General features: G+C 50.8%; 1 protein-coding gene across 2 annotated transcripts in view; it reads left to right on the plus strand.

The window, feature by feature from the left end:
- Positions 1–23,415, plus strand: part of INPP5D (inositol polyphosphate-5-phosphatase D) — a 151,937-nt gene that overhangs the window by 120,772 nt on the left and 7,750 nt on the right. For both annotated transcript variants that reach the window (XM_007966684.3, XM_007966685.3), the window contains 7 exons: positions 4,898–4,987; positions 6,899–7,012; positions 8,330–8,412; positions 12,946–13,033; positions 17,066–17,215; positions 18,644–18,740; positions 21,366–21,647. In XM_007966684.3, coding sequence (XP_007964875.1) covers positions 4,898–4,987; positions 6,899–7,012; positions 8,330–8,412; positions 12,946–13,033; positions 17,066–17,215; positions 18,644–18,740; positions 21,366–21,647 — 904 coding nt within the window. The remainder of the gene's footprint in view (positions 1–4,897; positions 4,988–6,898; positions 7,013–8,329; positions 8,413–12,945; positions 13,034–17,065; positions 17,216–18,643; positions 18,741–21,365; positions 21,648–23,415) is intronic.

Consider the following 23,415-nt stretch of genomic DNA (forward strand, 5'->3'; position numbering starts at 1 on the left):
CCGCCTGTCTTGGGCTGTCACCTAATCCATATCCCCTGCTTTGGGAGACGTTTGAGTTATGGAGCACTTTTTTTCTTTTTTAGATAGAGTCTCGCTCTATCACCCAGGCTGGAGTACAATGGCGTGATCTCATCTGACCACAACCTCCGCCTCCTGGGTTCAAGCGATTCTCGTGCCTCAGCCTCCCCAAGCAGCTGGGATTACAGGCTCCCACCAGCACGCCTGGCAAATTTTTGTATTTTTAGTAGATACGGGTTTTGCCATGTTGGCCAGGCTGGTTGCGAACTCCTGACCTCAGGTGATCAGCCCACCTCGACCTCCCAAAGTGCTGAGATTACAGGCGTGAGCCACTGCGGCCGACCTGGAGCACTTTTTTAAAAATTCAACTTTATTTCTTTTAAAAAGAACGTATTAAGTTTGAACCATATGAAAGTGTTTTTGTAGGTCAGAAATAGTTATTGGAAATTCATATGGCACAAGTGTATACATATATATATTTGGGGAGGTTTAACAATAAATTGAGTTAAATTGATTTTTAAAAGGCATAATATGTAATATTAAAATAAATAATTACGGAATAAATTATCAAAACAATTAAGAAATAACTGTTAGCCAGGCACTATGCCATGCACCTATAGTCTCAGCTACTCAAGAGGCTGAGGTGGGAGGATCGCTTGAGCCCAGTAGTTCAAAACCAGCTTGGGCAACATAGACCCTACCTCTGAAAAAAATGAAAGAAAGAAATGACTGTTAACTCTTGACCCTCAAGGTGCACTGAAGGAGTTCTTAATTGCCTGAATGTTTATTCTGAAAAGCTACTGATTAGTTCCCATTACTTACAAAGCGAGACCTTAGAAATCCACAGAGCAGAGTTGCTTTGAACACTTCACTGACTGAGAATTGTGGTATTATTTTTATTTATTTATTGAGATGGAGTCTCTCTCAGTCACCCAGGCTGGAGTGCAGTGGCTAAATCTCGGCTCCCTGCAACCTCTGCCTCCTGGGTTCAAGTGATTCTCCTGCCTCAGACTCCCAAGTAGCTGGGATATCAGGCACGCAGCACCATGCCTGGCTAATTTTTGTATTTTTAGTAGAGATGAGGTTACACCATGTTGGTCAGGCTGGTCTCAAACTCCTGACTTCAAGTGATCCACCCGCCTCGGCCTCCCCAGGTGCTGGGATTACAGGACTAAGCCACTGCACCAGGCCCAGTGGTATTATTTTTAAAACACTGCAAATTCTCAGACAATGTCCCTAAAGGAGGGCCATCCCCGGTCCTTGGAGCGAGGAGAGGGGCGGGGGAATCCTGCTGCTGCCCAGTGGCCATCTTCGTGGCTCCCACCTTCTCTGGGGACTGGCAAATTTGGTCTCACAAATTTAACTCTGGTCCTATACATTGAACTGACTTCCATTCCTGTGCCTGTCTCCTCCTGCTGCCCAGAAGAGCCCAAAGCAGCTACCCTGAAATAGTTTAACACACGCTCCCTGCATTCCTTGCTGAAGGAATGAACTCTGTCTCCCAGAAGTGACGTCACTAGACGAACTTCACACAACACCTTTAGATGTGTGGGAAGGCAACCTGCCCTCACAGTGACGGCCGGGGCATTGTTCCAGCTTCCAAAGCTCAAAGTGACCGAGTCCTACCCTCTGCCTGCAGCCTCCTCACTTGTGCATTCCCTCCCCCGCACCCCTCGGACTCTCCAGACCTGTCACTCCTTCCCAGCCACACGCAGGGTCACCCCTGTCAATACTGTCCTTCCCACATCCTGCAGCTCCGTGCGTCCTGCCAATTCTTATCTCAACCATCTGCCTGCTTCAGCCAGCCTCTGCCGAGTCAGGAGATAGGGGAGACTTGTAGAATTACCACTTACTGTTTTGCACCTAAACTTGGCATTCAAAACTGCTCAACAGTGGAGGCTTTAGAGAAAGAGGGAGATCAGTCCGGAAGTGGCAATGAGGAGCGGGAAGGACACCCTTTGTCCCCACCTCTGGGTCCGGAATATGAGGGCTGGTGAGGAAAACAAGCCTCACCAGAGAGGCAGCAGTGTCTTCCGGGGGAGGGCTGGGTTTGGGGGGTGACGGGAAGATTAAAGATACAGGGAATTTTGCTAATGATACTTCATGGAGTGCCAGAGGGCTCAGTGGAAGTGTTTAATGAGTTGGGGTTGAGGGAAGGCAAGAAGTTGGAAAAGAAAAGTGAGTGGATGTTCAGAGCTCAGGAAATGGGGGTGACCTGGGAGCCTTAGTCTTCTCATAGCAATTAATGTAGCCAGGGGTTACATTACATTACAATGTAATTACAATGTAATCAGCTGTCTACTGCTTATCAAACTTCTGACAAAGGAGGAGGAAGAGGGAGAACAGGTCACTTGCCTTCCAAGATGGCAGGACTTACTCCAAAGGTACAGTAGTTAAAAACAGTGTAACATTAACCAGGGATGGAAAAATTAAAGATAAGAACAAGAGAGACCCATGCATATATAGACCATAAACTGTCCTAAAACTCACTGACTTAAAGCAAACAATTATTTGCTTGCGAGTCTCTGGGCTAGGCTGAATTTGGACTGCTCACCTCTGCTCTAGTTGGTGTCATCTGGGCACACTCAGGGAGGAGCCCATCAGATCTGGGGTGGGCTGGCTGTCAGCAGGCATAGGGGTGGTACTCATCATCCAGCAGGCCAGTGCAGGCTTCTTTGCTTCCTGGTCTCAGGGTTCCCAGCTGCAAGTCTTACCAGTGGAAATTCTTCTTAAGGCTTTGTTGGCCTCAGGTTTACTAAGGTCCCATTGGCCAAAGAAAGTCACATGGCCAAGCCCAGACTCATGGTGGGAGGGGACCACAGAGAGTGTGGTTACTGGGAGAATGGACTGGTTTTTTTAGGGTCACCCATCTTACAGTCCACCTCCGAGCTTAAGTGCACACTGTAGTGCCATTGCTATTACGTTCAGTACATATCCGAAATATTCTGAGAATACTTAAAAAAAAATCTTGCTTGTCAACCCATTAAATTCTCCCTGGAACACCCCTCCTCCACTACCACTGCAAACCTGTACCCCAGTGCTCAGCCTGACTCCCCACCTCCATCACTCCATCCTCCTGCCTCACATAGCACTGGACCTCACTGATTTCTTCCCGCTCATGTCCAGTTTTTTGTTTTTGTTTTGTTTTGTTTTGTTTTGTTGAGACACTCTTGTTCTGTCATCCAGGCTGGAGAGCAGTGGCACCATCTTGGCTCACTGCAATGTCAGCCTCCCAGGTTCAAGTGATTCTCCGCCTCAGCCTCCCAAGCAGCTGGGATTACAGGTGCGCACCACCACGCCAGGCTAATTTTTGTATTTTTAGTAGAGACATTGTTTTGCCATGTTGGCCAGGCTGGTCTTGAACACCTGGCCTCAAGTGATCCGCCCACCTCGGCCTCCCAAAGTGCTGGGATTACAAGCGTGAGCCACCACGCTCTGCCTCATGTCCAGATTTTAGGCTGATGTCCTCGCATCTTCCTCCCTCCTCTCTCAGAGAAGGGGTAGCCTCCTCTTTCTTTCCTGCCTAGCCTTTGCCCCTAGACCCTTGACTCCATCTTTTCCTCCTCCATTACCAACAAGTGCCCCCACTCCCGTCCTTCTCTCCTGTCCCTTTCTCTGTTCTATCTTACAGTTTCCATGTGTTTCTCTGGCGATCCTTCGTAAGTGAGCTTTTTTCTTTTCATGTTTATTAGCCATTTATATTTTTTGGTGAATTTTCTGTCCATAACCTTTGGTTGGTTGAGGGGTGGAGTGTTTATCTTTTTCTTGCTGATTTGTAAACGCTTTCTAGAAAAGGATACCAAGTCTATTTTATCACCTTCTTGGTCTCCTTTGCTGGCAGTTTTTCCTTTGCCCGCCCATTCACGGTTGGCGTGCCTTGGAATTCTGTCCTCATCTCTTCTCATCTTTCATGTGAAAGCCCAAACACGCTAATGTCTTCTGCTTCCACTTAATCCCAAGACTCCACATCTAAAGATGCATCTCCAGCCTTGAGTGCCCACCTCCTGCCAGGCATCTCCAACAGGCTATCTTGAAAGAACTGTCTTTCTAGAACTGTCGTCTTTCTGTTGCCCCCTCCCAAAGTGCTCTGCTGCCTCCCTTCTCACCCCAGTGCCAAGCTCCTTAACAGAGTTTTCTACACTTGGCATCATCCGCTCTCTCCTGGTTCTACGAGGCATCGTGGGATGGAGAAGGTGTCCCGTCTCTCCCACTGATGAGCTGAGTGGCCTTCAGTCCCTTTCCCACCCCGTGTTTGGGGCTCCTCATCAATAAAATAAAGTGAACCAGGCGCAGTGGCTCGTGTCTGTAATCCCAGCACTTGGGTGGCTGAGGCGGGTGGATCACCTGAGGTCAGGAGTTCAAGACCAGCCTGGCCAACATGTTGAAACCTCATCTCTACAAAAAACACAAAGATTGACTGGGCGTGGTGGCACGCACCTGTAATCCCAGCTACTCAGGTGGCTGAGGCATGAGAATTGCTTGAGCCTGGGAGGTGGAGGTTGCAATAAGCCAAGATCGTACCATTGCACTCCAGCCTGGGCAACAGAGTGAGATTGTGTCTCAAAAATAAATAATAAATAAATAAAATTATTAGACCAGAAAAATCTCCATGGTTCACACTCCCTAATCAATTCAAAAAGTCATAGGTATTTAGGAAAAATGAGCACAGGCTTCTTTTATCCATGGAGGAGGCAGTGTCCACACTGTCTTCCACTGAACCCTTTAAGCATTTCTGTGGAAGGACAACAGGACAGCAGGTGTAAAACCTTCGCAGTTCTGGAGGGCTCCATAACTAAAGTTTCGCTTTAGGGTTGCCAACCTTGGCCTGACCAGAAGGGCTTCTCCTTCCCTACTGAAAAATGCCTTCCCTCCCCTGCAGGCAGTACCAGCGACATCATGACGAGTGACCACAGCCCTGTCTTTGCCACATTTGAGGCAGGGGTAACTTCCCAGTTTGTCTCCAAGAACGGTAAGCAAAGGACGGTGTCTGTTTATCTGTTTTCCTCAATGACAAGGAGTGTTGGGAGCTTGTCTTTGGGTAACAGTCCGTAGTCTACATTAGAGGAAGGCTCATTTTCCCAGTCAAGTCCACAGTATCAGTCAGTTTCTTCATGTCCCAGCCCCAGCACAATTTCAGTCCAGAGAATTTACTCGCTCTGCTTGGCAAATATGTCAGCCTTTTGAGCCTCAGTCTTAGTCTGAAAACATGGGTAAATCAGTGTTTACCAAGGTGTGGCCTGAAGACACTGAAGACAATTCTCGGGGTGGGGTGGGAGGAGGGGGCAGGGGACATGAATAAGCATTTGTTAGTAATGCCTTTATTTTAACATGTTTTAAATTTATGTCTTCTGTTTAAGGCAAGCACCATTGTTTTTCCATTTAGTGTTGTGATATACCTTATTCAGCTACACTTAATTTTAAAAAGTGAGTCTATTTAGAGAAAATATTAAGTAAATAGTAGTACAGGTACGTGGTAGGCAGAGATGGTAAAAATCGTTAAGATGGCATGCAGATGACTGAGTTTTGGGAAACACCATAGTAAATAATATTTAGATTTGCAGGTAATTTTTCAAATAATCCAGCCCAGCCCTGGTTGCCAGGCTACCCTCATCCCAGCTGGGCCAAGTGTTCTCTGTAATGTGTCCATCCAGCCCTTGGCCTAAGTGACCAGGGAGCCATGTTGTCTCTGCCCAGTCACTGCCTCCATGGTCAGTCCAGTGGTCACCGGACTCCTTTAGGAAGACCGAACATAGGGGACCCAAATACAAGGAAAGACCATCTTTCTCTGTGTCCTTCATGCCCTGGGGGACACACATAAGGCTGGAGCACCGTCTTCCTGGGATGCTTTTCTCCATCCTATTGTATCTAACATCCACAGCCCCAGAAATGTGACCTCCCTTCTCCACCCAAGCCTTGACCCACCATCATGTTTCCTTCCTAAGTCTGGCCACTGTGCCTTTCTAGAATCTTCCTAGTCCTTAGGCTGAATCTCTTCCCGGACTTCCACCCATCTCTCCTTTCTCTGAGCTCCTGCAGCCCTGAAGGGGTTGCCCTTGCCATCTCCTCCTCTATTCCGGGGTAGGGCATCCTCAGTGTCGGGCTGGGCTTCCCTCCACGGGGCTCAGTACCCAGCAGATGCTCGAAAACACTGATCACACGAATTGAGCATTGACAGGGCATCTACCTAAGCAGAGCCTGGACTGGGCACTGTGGGGTTTGGAAAGAGAAAGGAAAGAAGGAAGGAAGGATGTGAGGGATGGGGGAAGGAAAGATTTGTTCATGGTCTCAGAACAAGTCTCTGTTCTGTGGCTCAAAATGTATATGAAAGGACAGAACACTTGTTTAAAAGCAGCTTAAGGATGCTTGCAAAAGCATCATCTAAATTAATACAGTTGCAGGCAAGTTAACGCTGTACAAATGAGCTTATGGAGCCCAGAGTAAGGAGCGGGGATAACTGGGCCTGAGGGAGAAAGAGCTGCTAGCCCTCATCATCTGAACTCAGCAACAGCATTGATTTGGGTATTGAGCAACCCAGCCATTCTACAAAGTCTTTTTGCCGGAACTAGCTGGGAGCCTGAAATAGTGGGGGTATTGCCTGAGGTCACACAGCTTTAATGACAGAGCTGAAGCGAGGTGCGGACTCCTGGGATTCTGTTTCTTTCTGCCCCGCTCTCTGCCCTGGCCAGCTTATGATACATCAGAGAGGTTGAGGATGCTCGGGTGGGTGCTGGATTTCGCTGTAGCTTTAGTTCTCCTCCCAGTAAACTCCCTCCTTCCTGGGACCCTGAGAAGGAGCTCAGTACGTGGCATGAGAACTAATTGGAAATGCTCCATCTCCAGGCACATTGTGGAACTGAGTCCCCGTTCTCCCCTGTTCCAGGTCCTGGGACTGTCGACAGCCAAGGACAGATTGAGTTTCTCAGGTGCTATGCCACATTGAAGACCAAGTCCCAGACCAAATTCTACCTGGAGTTCCACTCGAGCTGCTTGGAGAGTAAGTGACTGCTGAGCTATCTTCTGGGCGGAGCTGGCCGGAGCCTTCTTATAAACGTCTTTCGTACTTGGCACTTTGTCCCATTTCTCCTCTCCCTGGAAAAGACTCATGAAGCAGATCAGAGAAGTGGGGCTGCAAGTGGATGGCTCAAGGGGACACTCAGTTACTGCAAAGGGTCCCCCTGTGGCCTGTGCAGCCCTAGGGGCAGGGGAGGCCATGAATGTACTGATCTCTCAGTCCCTTGTAGGTGACAGGTGGGGTCCAATCCCTGCCCCTCAGGGTGGACTGTGACCCACTCGAGGTTCCCTGCAAGCTGGGGCTCTGACTCAGCCAGAGAGTGTCGGGCCCAGGTCCAGACCTCAGAGAGCCAGTGTGAGGGCCTGAGCAGTCGCTGCCTGTTGTCGCCCTGGCCCCTCTTGCTCTTTGGAGATCGTGGTGTCTTTCTCAGGGGGTTTGCAGCGTCCAAAAGCAAGCAGGAGATGGACAGGCTCCCCTGAGCCAGCGGCATTTAGCACAAACTGTGTTTAGGAAACACCCTTTCCAGGTGACATTTCTAGGCATGTTGTCTAAAGCTGTTTCATGACCAGGGAAGAGCTGCGTGTATCCAGCCCTCTTCGCTGAGATGGTCTGCATAGTGGTCGGGGGAGGAATAGGGGACATCAACTTCACAAAAGGGCATTTTGTGAGGGCCTGGCTGGGATGCTTCCAGAAATCAGGAAGAAGCGTGTGCTGCCAGTTCTGCCCCTCTGGTCCCTTCCTCCTTCTCCAACTTAGCTGGGCCCAGGCCTGGTGCTACAGCGGCCTTTGCCACTGAGTCCCCAAGCCCCAGTTCACCCAGCAGGGTCAAAGCAGTTCGAAAAATGATGAAGATTTTTGTGCGGGTGGTTTTAATAAACTATCAAGACACTTGCATACATTTCTATGGAAACAGCATATTAGGAAGCTTAAATTAGAATTTCAAAAGGCTGCTATCTTGAGTGGCGTGGGACGAGCTGTCAAGTTTCCTAATCTTTTTGCCTGTGATGTGATGATTTCTTTGTTGCCTGGTTTGTTGCAAAGAGGAACTGAAAAGGAGGGGGAATCTCTTTGATTTTCCTAAAAATAATTAGACCATGTTGGCAAATGACCAGTCCCTACACAAAAACAGAATCCCCGGCAGGCCTGACTCCTAAATGATGCTGAGGCCCCGAGATTTAAAAAAAAAAAAAAAAAAGGCGAGAGCACAACTTCCTCGGTCTGGGTGGGGTAACCCAGGGAGTCTTTTCTGTCTGTTTCTTGCTCTGTTTTCTGAAAACCAGCCTTCTTGTCCTCCAACAGGTTTTGTCAAGAGTCAGGAAGGAGAAAATGAAGAAGGAAGTGAGGGGGAGCTGGTGGTGAAGTTTGGTGAGACCCTTCCAAAGGTAATTCTAGAGCAAGGCATTCCCCAGAGGAAGATTTGCATTTGCTAGGCCAGGAGTACCAGCCAGCGGCAGAGCTATGGCCAGGCCTGACCAGAGGGAGCAGAAATCTCATAGACCGAATGCAGAAAGTGGCCCACTCTAGGAGCAAGCTCTCGCTCGCGGTGGTTCATGACACGCTTTGCAGCAGTCAGTATGTGGCCTCATTATTCCTAAATGGTTTCAGTTCCCCTAAAGGATCATAGAAGGGATCTAGAGGTCAGCTCATCTAACCACATGATTTTGCAAAGAAGGAAAAGCAGGTGCAGGGCCAAGCGCTGTTTGTTCATGGCCTCATGGCTGCGGTAACACACCTAGGATGCAACCCCAAGACCCCAATCCCCGCTTTGATGCTTGTTTTCCTATTCAGTGCAGGTTCATAGAATTGAGTTCAGAGAGGCATAGAGAGGGGTCCGTTGGCTGCTAATCGTACACTTGTGAACACACGAAGTACTTGACATGTCTGTGACCCTGCAAGAGCAGAGGGTGGAATTGAAAACACTCAACCAAACCTTAGTGGGAACACAGGCTTCTTTGCTATAGAAAAAATGGTTTTCTGGCCTGGTGTGGCTCACTTGGGAATCCCAGCACTTGGGAAGCCAAGGCAGGGGTATTGCTTGAGCCCAGAAGTTCAAGACCAGCCTGGGAAACATAGTGACACCCCATCTCTACAAAAAAAAAAAAAAATTCGTTTTTTTCTTTTCTTTTTTTTTTTTTTTTTTTGAGACGGAGTCTCGCTCTGTCACCCAGGCTGGAGTGCAGTGGCCGGATCTCAGCTCACTGCAAGCTCCGCCTCCCAGGGTTCACGCCATTCTCCTGCCTTAGCCTCATGAGTAGCTGGGACTACAGGCGCCCACCACCTCGCCCGGCTAGTTTTTTGTATTTTTTAGTAGAGACGGCGTTTCACTGGGTCAGCCAGGATGGTCTCGATCTCCTGACCTCATGATCCGCCCGTCTCGGCCTCCCAAAGTGCTGGGATTACAGGCTTGAGCCACTGCACCTGGTCTTTTTTTTTTTTTTTTTTTTTTTGAGACAGAGTCTTGCTCTGTCGCCCAGGCTGAAGTGCAGTGGCACGATCTTGGCTCACTGCAACCTCGACCTCCCAGGTTCAAGCGATTCTCCTGCCTCACCCTCCTGAGTAGCTTGGACTACAGGTGTGCACCACCACACCCAGCTAATGTTTGTATTTTTAGTAGAGATGGGGTTTCCCCATGTTGGCCACGCTGGTTTCAAACTCCTGACCTCAAGTGATCCACTGGTCTCGGCCTCCCAAAGTGCTGGGATTAGAGGTATGAGCCACCACACCCAGCCTAAAACTTTTTTTTTTTTTTTTTTTTTTTTTTTTTTTTTTTTTTTTTTTTGAGACGGAGTCTTGCTCTGTAGCCCGGGCTGGACTGCAGTGGCCGGATCTCAGCTCACTGCAAGCTCCGCCTCCCGGGTTTACGCCATTCTCCTGCCTCAGCCTCTGGAGTAGCTGGGACTACAGGCGCCCGCCACCTCGCCCGGCTAGTTTTTTGTATTTTTAGTAGAGACGGGGTTTCACCGTGTTAGCCAGGATGGTCTCGATCTCCTGACCTCGTGATCCGCCCGTCTCGGCCTCCCAAAGTGCTGGGATTACAGGCTTGAGCCACCGCGCCCGGCCAACATTTTTTTTTTTTTAACTAGCCAGACATGATGGTGCATGCCTGTAGTCCTAGCTGCTCTGGAGGCTGAGGCAGGAGGAAAACCTGAGCTTAGGAGATCCAGGCTGCACTAAGCTATGATCATGCCAGTGTACTCCAGCCTGGGTGATGCAGTGAGACCCTGTCTCTATTTTTTTTTGTTTTTAATGCTTTTCTACTGAATCTGCTTTTGTAGTGCTAAATTGACAGTGGAGGTGTCAGGTGTCATCGAGTACAAGCTTATTAGGAGCTTAGTAGTTGTTCATGCTGAGTGGGAAGTGAGTTTCTTTGTCACGCCGCGAGGGAGGGGTGGAATGGAGAGGAGTCCCAGGCCAGGCAGATCCATCACAGGAGGTAGGGCATCTTGGGGGCTCCCCTCGGAGGCTCCCTTGGAGGTGACACTGGAGGTGAATTTTAAAGGACAGGTGGAGGGACCCATTCTCTCCTGAGACTGGGGTAGGACGTAGGCAGGTTTCAGGGGGCTGGACCCACACTGGCATTAACCTTTGATTGGAACCAACTCTCAGGCCGTGTAAAAAGGCCACATCATCTGAGGAACAGAGGCTGACCTGAACTCCAGATTCCCCCCACTGCAGCCCAATTCCAAATTACTCAGAGGCCGCGGCCAGCTCACGTGGCTCTGACTGGGGTCTCCCACTGAGGCCCCAGAAGAGCTGTCAGAAGGCCCTGTTCTGGGGCTGTCTCAGGCCCCTTAGTCATGGGGGCTCTGGGCTCCAAGGAGACATTTCTGCCTCACCCGGCCCAAGCCCCTCCTCCTGCTCTTCCTCCCCGGCTGCTTCCAGGCAGGGCCTGAACAGTAGTTTCCCCCTTTGGTGAAGTTGGAAAAGAGAGCAGCACCCCATTCCCCAACACGTTCATCCCCCTGTCCAGCTCAGGGACCCCTAGGGCACCTGTCTTCCTCCACTCCCCACATCCTCACAGCCACCAAGTCCTGCTGTTCCTCTTGCCTCTGTCCCCTCCCTCTGTCCCCCTGCCCCGTCCCAGGGGGTCCACCCTTCCTGTCTCCTGCCTCTTGCTGAGGCATCCTGAACCCTGATGGATCTTTCTGGAATGCCTATCTGATCCTGGCGTCCCCCTCTTTATCCAGTCGACTCCCTGTTGCCCAGTGGGCTAAGCAGCCTCATCTGCTGTCCCCACAGGACTGCAGGAGCCTTCACTGTCTCCTGCTCCCTGAACCCCCATCCCACCCCTGTTGCCTGGCAGCCTCCTCTGTTCACCCTGTAAATCTCTGCCGTGGCCCCCTAGATAGTCCTCCTCCCTGCCACCCCCTGCCAGGGTGGTGGTGTCCCACAGAGACATTTGTTGTTCAGATGTCTGTCACCCCACTCCCACTGCGTCCCAGGGAGGACCCGGTCTTCCTCCTGCATCCGAGGCCCCCAGCTCTGGCCCTGGGTCTAACTTAGAGCCAGGCATCACCTCGTGCCAGGAGCTAAGTGATGGCTGGTGCAGCCGTGGAACCCCGGAGTGCCCAGAGCTCCACTGCAATTTCCAATCATCTGTTCTGGAACTTTTTTTTTGAGACTGAGTCACTCTGTTGCCCAGGCTGGAGTACAGTGGTGCCAAATCGGCTCACTGCAACCTCCGCCTCCCAGGTTCAAGTGGTTCTCCTGCCTCAGCCTCCCAAGTAGCTGAGATTACAGGTACACACCACCACGCCTCGCTAATTTTTGTATCTTTTAGTAGAGACAGGCTTTCACCATGTTGGCCGGGCTGGTCTTGAACTCCTGACCTCAAGTGATCTGCCTGCCTCGGCCTCCCAAAGTGCCATGATTATAGGCATGAGCCACTGTGCTCAGCCTGGAACTTTCTGAATGGAGATATAGTGAGTCTGCCCTGTTGGCCAACATGGTACCCAGAGCCCTGTACCAGAGCTTTTTGGTGTCTGAAAAGGAAGGGAGGGAATCCCTAGAACAAAGTATCACCTTTTTATTTGGCCCTTCTGTATGGGAGTCATCGTGAGGAACAGCCCCACATCTGAAAAAGTCATAAATCTGAAAAGTCATAACTTGTAGCGGATGAGGAGCTAGTGTGCGTGTGATGCTCCTCCCTGCGCTCGCCCAGACACAGCCCCCACTGGTGAGGTCCGAGGCTCCCCCAGCGTTGTGCAAAGCCTGCTAGCAGCAGCCCCCGCCACCGGCCAGGCCAGCAGGGCCTCTGGGGGAGCTGGCAGTCCCCGGTTCTGGAAACGTGCTCACAGATGGAATGTGGGAGTCTGTGTCTGTCATTCGCTGAGCCACACCCCTAACAATCTGTAGGACATTCCAGGCCCAGCTGGGGGCTCTGCCATGATGGTCACAGAGGCTGCGTCCTCCCCAGATAGGTGCAAGCCAGATAGGGGCAGGGCTGGGATGCAGCCACAGTCCTGGAGGGGCCGAGGAGAAGGTGTGTGCTCTGTGCGGGGACCCTGGTGCAGGGTGGAGTGCGGGGGTCATTCCAGACCTGGTGCCTGGCCCCACTTCTCCGTCAGCCTGCCTCCTCCTCCATGACGCTGGCCTAGGGATGGGAAGGAACGGGGGCAATGGATGGGGCCCATTTGGGGTCAGGCTTTCTTGCTGGGACCTGGGAGCCAGCTCAGTTTAGGAGGCCTGGGGTGCAGTGTGGAGGTTAGGAGGACAGGGAAGGAAGCTAACCCCCACCTTGCTGGACAGGGTGTATGTGAAAGCTATACCCCACCTGCTCTGTTGGGTATGGACAGCAGAGATTTGGATCTGATGACTAAGAACACCTTTCGTCATCCTCATCCACCTGTACACCCACCTGTCCCCTCACCTGTCCCTTGCCCATCAACTCCAGTCGTGTGCCCTTCTCTCTGCAGCTGAAGCCCATTATCTCTGACCCTGAGTACCTGCTGGACCAGCACATCCTCATCAGCATCAAGTCCTCTGACAGCGACGAATCCTATGGTAAGGGTCTGTGGACAGGTGCCACACCTGCCAGTGAACTGGCGGCCTCTGACGTAGCATCACCTTCAGGGAGAGCCCACCTGGCACTTCCGGTCATAGGCTCCTGCCTCTCCTTTCCCCATCCCAGGGCTGCTAGTGGGACCGTCATCACTAAGTCATCCTTCCCTCCCGACTAGGCTTCTGGGCAGGACAGCCAGCAGTGGCAACCCCTTCCATGTATTGAACCTTCCCTATGTGTGAGATCTGTGCCAGGCACTTTCCAGTATTATGTGATGCAATCTTGACAAGACCTTACTGTTCTCCGACAAGTAAACAGAGGCTCAGAAAGATCAAGTGATTTGCCCAAGTCACACAGGTAGTGGTGGCTGTGCCCTCATTTGAACCCAGGTCTGCCTGCCCGTCTCTGCTTCTCATGTGTCCTGAGTCAGCCTCCTCAGCTCACAGATCTGGAGCTGCAGACCCCCCTCTGCTGACCCAGTCTCTAAAACACCTGCTTAGGCACAAAGGGGCTGCTGCTTCTGCCCCCGAGTGGCTACCCTCTGCCTGAAGACTCCCTCCCCCCAGCCAGAGCACTTTGGGCTGAGGTGTGGTTCAGGGTCCCCTGAGTGGCACTTGGGGTGTTGGAAACACCAGCCCAGGGCTCTCTGGTCTTCTGCTCAGCAATGCCCAGTGCCCAGACCAGGCAGGCTGTGGAGGCCTGTGGCCAGAGAGACACTAGGGGCTTTTGTACCATCTCTGCCTGTTTGTGGCTCCAGCCCAAAGTCAGGATCACCCTTGCTAGACCACATGTATGGCTAGGCATGGGGTGAGAGAGGCAGAGAGAGCCTGGAGGGGACAGAGAGGCTGGAGGCAGGAGCCAGACCAAGCCTCTCTTTACAAGCCAAGCTAAGAGCAAATACCTTATCCTGAGGGCAGTAGGGAGCCATTGAAGATTCAAGCAAGGAAGTAACAGGATCAGATTCACATCTTGGAAATCTGCATCTGCAGTGATCAAGATGACAGATGAGTGAGCCAGAATAGAAGTAGTGACAGTAAAAAGGGAGAGAAGAGGATAACATTGAGAGGAATGGAGTAGAAAACTGGGCTTGGGATTGGGGAAAGGGTCTGTATTAGTCTGTTCTCATGTTGTCGTCATACCTAAGACGGGTAATTTATAAGGACAGAGGTGTAATTGACTCACAGTTCTGCAGGGCTGGGGAGGCCTCAGGAAACTTACAACCATGGCAGAAGGGGAAGTAAACACATCCTTCTTCACATGATGGCAGGAAGGAGAAGTGGGTGCCCATTGGTGGGCGAAGCTCCTTGTAAAACCATCAGATCTCTTGAGAACTCACTCACCATCACTATCACGATCATTATCAATCACTATCACTATTGAGCAAAGGATGGGGAAACCACCCCATGATTCAATTATCTCCACCTGGTCCCTCCCATGACACATGGGGATTATGGGAACTACAATTCAAGAAGAGATTTAGGTGGGGACACAGCCAAACCATATCAGGGCTGCATGAATGGTGCTTCCACTTCCTGCACTGGGTTAGGTGTAGTGCCGCGGGTAAGGGAGACCAAGGCACAGCCACAGCGTATGAGGAAGACCAGAATGCTGTGGTGTTGGGGACACCATCAGAAGAGTTGGGTCAAGAAGAGGGTGTGGTTACAATAGCAAATGTGGCCAAGGGGCCCACCACAAAGACCGAGCGTCCCTTAGATGAAGTGACTCAGCCCATCAGCAGACTTGGTGAGTGCAGCGTCCTTGGAAGGGCCAGGGTGACATCAGACCTCGGCACTTAGGAGTTAACAGGGCGTGAGGAGGCAGAGGAGAATGCGCCTGGGTCAAGGGAGCACGTTTGTCCACGTGCTTATTTGATTGAAATGGAAGAGCTTTGAATGCTGCTTGGTGGAAGGTCACTAAAGAGGAAGAGGCTGCAGACACAAAGGAAAGCCCTGTGCATAGCTGCCCACTGTGCAGGCTCTGCCAACACCTGGGTGTGGGCACTGTGGCTCCCCTCTTTGGGGAGGTGAGGAAAGGAGGCTGGGAGACCTGAAGTTCATGAAGCTACTGAGTAGCTTGTCGGAGGTAACAACAGGATCTTGGGCCTGAGCCCAGGCAGCTCTTCCGCGTTCCCAGTGCAGCGCTGGCAAGAGGGTCCCGGAGCTGGAAGAGGGGTGGGCAGAGCCTGAGGAGTGTAATGGCCCTGATGGGGTACCCTCGTCATAGATGCGAGAGCATCTGAGTGGCTGTTGAAATGTTTGAAGCTTTGATGGCAGGAAACAGGCAGTACACAAAACACATGCTTCATTTTCTCATTCGAATCCTGTATTTCTGTGACACAGCAAGACCCTGTCTTTAAAAATAAAATACTGTAATCCTCCTTTGTTTCTTCCGCTTCACATTCATACTCACAAACAGCATATCATCATAAGGAAAAGGAAAAAAATAACAGTCTCATTCCAGTAATCATTTTGATTTTGGTTTCACATTTCCAGCCTCATGCATAGGCACACCTAGATTTTCTTTTTTTTTTTTTTTTTTTGAGACAGAGTCTCGCTTTGTCGCCCAGGCTGGAGTGCAGTGGCGCGATCTCGGCTCACTGCAAGCTCCGCCTCCCGGGTTCACGCCATTCTCCAGGCATACCTAGATTTTCATACTTACCATCACAGAAACATTATTTTATACTCTGCTTCCCTCACTTGGTATCAGATTAAATACATTTTCCATGTTTCTCCTACCCCATCTTTGTGACTGTTCCTTTTGATGGCTGCATTATGTTCCATGGACTTACTGCATCCTCATTTTAAAAGTATTCCTCATTTTAAAAGTACTATTATTGAGTTTCTGTCAGTTGTTTTTGTTGGTGCTATCAGTAATGCTGAGATGAATCTCTTTGTGGACATTTTTTATTATTCTTCAGCTACATTTTTTATTCTTCTGAGTAATCTCTTTAGGACAGGTGCCCACGTTTGCTGTGTCAGAGGTGTCAGTGTTTGTGCTTCTTGGCACTTGACACCAAACTGATTGCTGTAAAGGCTGTCTCAGCCGACCTCACCATGGACAGGCTTCCCCAGATCCTTGCTGGCATTGGGTGGTTTCATTTTTTGTTTTTGGAGGCCGGAGTGCAGTGGCACGATCTTGGCTCACTGCAACCTCCGCTTCCCAGATTCAAGAGATTCTCCTGCCTCAGCCTCCCAAGTAGCTGGGACTACAAGCAAGCACCACCACCCCTGGCTAATTTTTGTAATTTTTCATAGAGACAGGGTTTCACCATGTTGGCCAGATTGGTCTTGAACTCCTGACCTCAAGTGATCAGCCCGCCTCAGCCTCCCAAAGTGCTGGGATTACAGGCGTGAGCCACTGTGCCCGGTGCATTGGGTGTTATTTTTCTCCCTTCCTATCTACGCTAACTTCATGTCTGTGAAAGAGCAACTTAGTGATTCCTTAGTTTGCATTTTTGATGGCTAGGAAAGTGGAACTATTTTCCATTTATTAAAATTAGCCGGCTGCAGTTCTTTTCGTGTGAAATGTCTGTCTGTATTATCTGTCCATGTACGTGCTGGGGATTTGATTTTGAGGAGTTCCTTGTGGAATTCAGATGGAGTACCCTCTTGCCTGGGGAGCTGGTTGCAGATACTCTTCCCAATCTGTTTTCTTTTTATTTTAGGTTTTTCCTCTGTGCAAGTTTTATTCTCTTGCCGCCAATGTTGTTCTGTCATGTCTTATACTGCATCAGATCTTGGGAAGTTTTCATTCCCTACAGCAATCAGATGAGTGTTTAATCCTGTCTTTCTGCTACGTTTTCTACAGTATAATTTTTTTACATCAACTAATCCACCTTTTGTTCTAAGACTTGAGACATTTGCCCCCAAAGTACTCCGGTGCTGTTCTGACGTATTTATTAAATAACCCTTCCCTGGGCCATAGTTTCAAAGGACCGTCTTTGGATGACAGAGCCAACTCTCCGGCCAAGAGTTTGGTGTTTCCGCCATGAAAAGGCAGGATCTTCACCCAGCTGTCTCCCGCTTTCCCCGCAGGCGAGGGCTGCATTGCCCTTCGGTTAGAGGCCACAGAAACGCAGCTGCCCATCTACACGCCTCTCACCCACCATGGGGAGTTGACAGGCCACTTCCAGGGGGAGATCAAGCTGCAGACCTCTCAGGGCAAGACAAGGGAGAAGCTCTATGGTAAGCAGCAAGCCCCTCCCCAGCGCCCTCTTCAGCCCACCACTTAGGGACAGGAACGTGCTTTCTCTCAGCAAAGCTATCGAATATTCTCTCTGCTGCGGCCTCAGAGCAGAAATCCAGCGCTGGAGAAGATCTCAGACAATCTGACCCAGCCCTCACTCAACTCAAAAATTTCCCAACAGAACCCACACCCAGCACCCCCAGATCGCCCTCCCCGACCCTGCGGAGCGTTCACAGCCCCGAACCTCACCTATCAGCCCTTAGGCCTTGTCATTCCCCCATTAGCATCTCCGCTAAAAGAAGGACCCAGGGTACCAAGTGAACCTACCTCTTGTTAAATGGCTCCTTCCAGCCTGTCCAGGGAAGAACCAAAGCTACAGCTGCAGTTGAGATTTAGAATTTCTTGGGCGACCTCTGCTTGTCCACATGGCCACATGGTGCCCACCCAGGTTTCTGTACCTTCCAAACCGCTTTTTTTTTTTTTTTTTTTCTTGAGACAGAGTCTCACTCTGTGCCCCAGGCTGGAGTGCAGTGGCATGATCTCAGCTCACTGCAACCTTCACTTCTGGGGTTCAAGTGATTCTCCTGCCTCAGCCTCCAGAGTAGCTGAGACTACAGGCACCCACCACCATACCCAGCTAATTTTTGTATTTTTAGTAGAGACAGGGTTTCACCATGTTGACCAGGCTGGTCTGGAACTCCTGACCTCAAATGATCCACCCATCTCCACCTCCCGAAGTGCTGGGATTACAGGCGTGACCGCTGCACTCAGCCTTTTTTTTTTTTTTTTTGGAGACAAGGTCTCACTCTGTAGCCCAGGCTAGCATGCAGTGGCACGATCTCGGATCACTGCAACCTCCACCTCCCCAGTTCAAGCAATTCTCCTGCCTCACCTTCCCGAGTAGCTGGGATTACAGGTGCCTGCCACCAGCTAATTTTTGTATTTTTAGTAGAGACAGGGTTTCACCATCTTGGCCAGGCTGCTTTGGAACTCCTGACCTCAAGTCATACACCTGCCTCAGCCTCCCAAAGTACTGGGGTTACAGGCATGAGCCACCACGCCTGGTCTGACAAAACATATTTGCCTGCTTTGTTCCTTGATGAGACCAATAAGTTGGAAATGTCACATGAAATGACAACTCTGGATCCCAACTCTCCTCCCTCTGGATCCACAGCAGGTGTAACTAATCAATCACTGAACTCTTACAAGGCCTCAGAATCTTGCTTAGTCTCCATGGATCCACAGCAGGCAAAACTAATCAATCACTGAACTCTTACGAGGCCTCAGAATCTTGCTTAACTCACCTCCCCAGGTACTCACTATTCACTGTGCAGCTTTAGCCTGCAAATGGAAACCCCTTTGCCATCCCTTGTCTAAGCTCTGGAAGCTGGGCCCTCACATGCTCTTTCCCGGCCCTTTCCTTCCAGACTTTGTGAAGACAGAGCGTGATGAGTCCAGTGGGCCAAAGACCCTGAAGAGCCTCACCAGCCACGACCCCATGAAGCAGTGGGAAGCCACCAGCAGGTAAAGTGGGCGTGGGGTGGGTGTGAGGGGGGTGGATATCAGGGACTCATGACAAATTAGCATGGTTTGGCCGGGTGTGATGGTTCATGCCTGTAATTCTGGCACTTTGGGAGGCCAAGGCTGGAGGATCATTTGAGCGCAGGAGTTTTGAGACCAGCCTGGGCAACATATCGAGACCCTGTCTCTACAAAAAAAATTTTGGCTAGGTGCAGCGGTTCATGCCTGTAATCCCAGTACTTTGGGAGGCCAAGATGGGTGGATCACTTGAGGTCAGGAGTTTGAGACCAGCCTGGCCAACATGGTGAAAACCCATCTCTACTAAAAATACAAAAATTAGCTGGGCATGGTGGCACATGCCTGTAATCCCAGCTACTGGGGGGGGGGGGGGGGGGTGCTGAGGCACAAGAATTGCTTGAACCCAGGAAGCAGAGATTGCAGTGAGCCAAGATTTTGCCACTGCACTCCAGCAGTGACAAAGCGAGACTCTGTCTCAAATAAGAACAATAATAATTAGCTGGGTGTAGTAGTCCTAACTACTTAGGGGCTGAGATGGAAGGATTGCTTCAGCCCAAAAGGCTGAGGCTGCAGGCTGAGGCTGCAGCGAACTGTGATTGTGCCACTGCACTCCAGCCTAGGCGACAGAGTAAGACCTTGTCTCAAAACAAAACAAAACAAAACACTAGCATGGCTCTGCAGACCCAGGGCCTGTGAGAAGGTGAACTGAAGCACAGAGAGACCCAGGACACAGGAGAAAGAAGCTCCAGCCCAGGAGAGGTGCTCTCCTGACTCCTCTGTGTTGTTTGACTGCTGGAGAGGTTGGTGTGACTGTGACAAAGCCTGGGAAACTCTAACATGACGGAAAGTTCAGTTTGACTCAGCTAACATTTTTGAGTCCCTATGATGTGTCCAGTTCTAGAGAAATCAAGGCAAATTCAGTGCAGTCCCTGACTTAGGAACTTGCGGCCTAGTGCATGAAGAAGTGACTGCGGAGAGGATGGAGAGATTCCAAGTCTACAAATGGTGGCTGTGTCTCCTGTGGGACAAAGGACACCAGCAATCATGGGATCTGTGGCCACCAAACCCCACCCTATCACTAGCAAGAAAAATCACTGGGGGAAAATGCACACCGGTTGCTCTTGGCAGAGACTGAACTGAGAATAGTACAGATGTTAAAGTCTGTATTACCAGAATACAGACATCCTTGGTAGCAGGGCTGCCCTAACTCACCGATGTGGTCTCGAGTTCCAGAATCAAGTTCTGGTCTCTTTGCCAGCTCACCAGCCGAGGAGGCAGAACCATGCCAGCAACAGACATAGCTTGTTCCTCTCCTCCCTCCCTTCCCCACAACACTCGTCCCCACCAACCCTTGCCCTCACCCCAGCCACCCCCATTGAACACAGGAATTCTCATCTCTAGCACATTCCCTGATCCACTTCCAGCTTCCGACGTTCACAGCCATGGGCACACAAGCATCCCCTTTCCCTCTTTCCCTCCCATGATAATCCCATCAGCAAATGCATCCTGGCTCTGAAGTGTCTACTGGGTTCCAGAATCAGGATCAGTGTAGGGAAACAAATTCTTTTGCATTTTGACTAGCATGAGAACAAGCATTTATTTCTGAAGCAGACACTGGTAGATGGCAGCAAGGTACAACTCGGAACCAGGCTGGTGGAGCACATGGGAGATGTGGAGTGTCCCTGACAGTCTATATACTCAGAACTCAGTTCTCAGGAGGCGGGTGCCTGACACAGTGACAGCATGCAGTGTATCTGTTGGGGCCACCTCGCCCAGGCCTGGGGCATGCCCTCCATAGCTTTAAGCTGATTGCCCCCCATTCCAGGCTCCAGCCTTGATCTCTGTGACCTCACACCCATTTTTCTAAATATGCGCGTGGCTGCCTCCATGCTGACACTGCACACACAAACGTGCGGGCTGATGTGTTCCAGATGAACCCCTGCCAGAGTCTGCCCGGAAAATCCCCTCCTTCCTGCCACCCAGGCCACCCCCCACCATCTCTTTGCCCCACCAGCCTTGCAGGTTCTCACTCCATCCTCTGCACCTGCTCACCAGCCTTCAGACTGTCCAGGGACAGGCCAAACCCCTGTCACCTGGAGGCCTTTGCAAGTACTCTTACCACTGCCGAGAACACTCTCCTCTTCTTTCTCTCTTGTCTGCTTATCTTCTTATCTCAGCTAAAAGACCACCTCCTCAGATGGGGCCTCCTGGGGTCACCCAATGCCCAGTTGGTCCCAATGCTTCACTAGCCTCCATCTCTGCCCCTTGTTACTCTCAGACTTCAGCACTACATCAATATTGTGTCACTGTGCCACTGAGCTTGTTTTTCTCTCCCATCAAAAGTGAGTTCCATAAGAACAGAGACCACGGCTGCCTCACTCACAGCCATATTCCCTCCTCCCGGCCTGGGGCCAGGTGCTTACAAGGCCCTCAGTAACCACAGTGTTGCGTGGATAGATGAATGAATGAATGAATCCCTGCCCAAGAGGTGAAGGAGTTGAGGAGAGCCCGAGAGAGCCCCAGGGTTGTCAGAGGACACTTTCCTTGGGCTGGTGCTGACCCTGAGAAGGGAAGGGACCCCTGAGATGTGACTCCATGTCTTCCCTGCAGGGCCCCTCCATGCAGTGGCTCCAGCATCTCCGAAATCCTCAACCCCAACTACATGGGAGTGGGGCCCTTTGGGCCATCAGTGCCCCTGCACGTGAAGCAGACTTTGTCCCCTGACCAGCAGCCCACAGCCTGGAGCTATGACCAGCCACCCAAGGACTCCCCGCTGGGGCCCTGCAGGGGAGAAAGTCCTACGACACCTCCCTGCCCGCCACCCATATCACCCAAGAAGCTTTTACCCTCGGCAGCAAACCGGGGTCTCCCCCCAAGGACACAGGAGTCAAGGTGAGTATCCTCTTCATTAAGATGGCTCCCTCCCTACTTATGAAAGCGCCCTGGGCTTTCGCCCTAGAATGGAAGCCTCAGAAGGGCCACAATTTGTGTCCACTTGGCTCATGACTTATGCCTGGGACCTGAACACAGCAGGCCCCTAAGACATGTATGTGGAGTCTTCCATGTCCTCACCTATTGGTGCAACTCGATTTCTTTTTAAAGGGTAAAAATTTGTAGAGATATTGCCAAGAAAAGGAACCTCCTGTAAAAACTATATACATATCAAAAAACAGGTTTTGGGCCAGATATGGTGGCTCACACCTATAATCCCGGCACTTTGGGAGGCCAAGGCAGGTGGATCACCTGAGATCGGGAGTTCAAGACCAGCCTGACCAACATAGAGAAACCGTGTTTCTACTAAAAATATAAAACTAGCCTGGGGTGGTGGTGCATGCCTGTAATCCCAGCTACTCCGGAGGCTAAGGCAGGAGAATCGCTTGAACCCCGGAGGTGGAGGTTGCGGTGAGCTGAGATCACACCATTGCACTCCACCCTGGGCAACAAGAGTGAAACTCCATCTCATAAAAAAACAAGTTTCGGCGGGTCACGGTGGCTCACGTCTATAATCCCAGCACTTTGGGAGGCTGAGGTGGACGGATCACTTGAGGTTAAGAGTTCGAGTCCAGACTGGCCAACATTGTGAAACCCCGTCTCTACTAAAAATACAAAAATTAGCCAGACGCAGTGGGTCACATCTGTAATCCTAGCTGAGGCAGGAGAATTGCTTGAACCCAGGAGGCAGAGGTTGCAGTGAGACAAGATTGCACCACTGCACTCCAGCCTGGGTGACAGAGTGAGACTTCATCTCAAAAAAAAAAAAAAAAAAAAAAGGCTGGGCGCGGTGGCTCACGCCTGTAATCCCAGCACTTTGGGAGGCCGAAGCAGACAGATCACAAGGTCAGGAGATCAAGACCATCCTGGCTAACACGGTGAAACCCCGTCTCTACTAAAAATACAAAAAATTAGCTGGGCGTGGTGGCGGGCGCCTGTAGTCCCAGTTACTCAGCAGGTTGAGGCAGGAGAATCGCTTGTACCTGGGAGGCAGAGGTTGCAGTGAGCTGAGATCACACCACTGCACTCCAGCCTGGTCAACGGAGCAAGACTCCGTCTCAAAAGAAAGGAAAAAAAAAATGTTTCTAGAGCTAGTGAGCCTTCGGGCATCTCCGGCTTCCTAGAGGGCCCCATGGGACAGGGTGGGAGTTTCCATGTAGAGCCTGCTCCTACCCTCCAGTTCCCCTCTTTTTTCTCAACCACGAGGTTTCCTGTTCTATAAGCAGCTTCCTAGTCTCTCCTGTGAGGGACACTTAGTTAGAAACTGGAACTAGGGATGTAAAAGGCAGAGTAGCTGGCCCGCAGAGAGATGGGGCCTGGCCCTGAAACTCTGGGGAAGCCCCGGACGGTGGAGAAAACTGATCTGAGTCTAGAACTGGGTCAGGCAGAAGAATGGAAGCCAGATAGGAGACCAAGCCAGGCAGCCAAGGAACGGGGTCAGCACTTCCCAAAGGCACAGCTGCTCTCCAGTATTGCTGGAACAGAGCAGAGCCAACCATCGGCCCCTCATGGATACACAAGTGGGGAGCTCTACATGTTTCTAGTAGCCGCAGGATGACAGACAGGCATGAAAGTGCAGCCCCAATTACCAACGATTTAAGATGGGCAAAATAGCGTGAACACTGTCTCCCTTGAGGCTCTTTGCTGGTTTATCATAACCTAAGGGGCT

This window comes from Chlorocebus sabaeus, chromosome 10 (genome assembly GCF_047675955.1).
Source record: "Chlorocebus sabaeus isolate Y175 chromosome 10, mChlSab1.0.hap1, whole genome shotgun sequence".
NCBI classification, from domain to species: domain Eukaryota; kingdom Metazoa; phylum Chordata; class Mammalia; order Primates; family Cercopithecidae; genus Chlorocebus; species Chlorocebus sabaeus.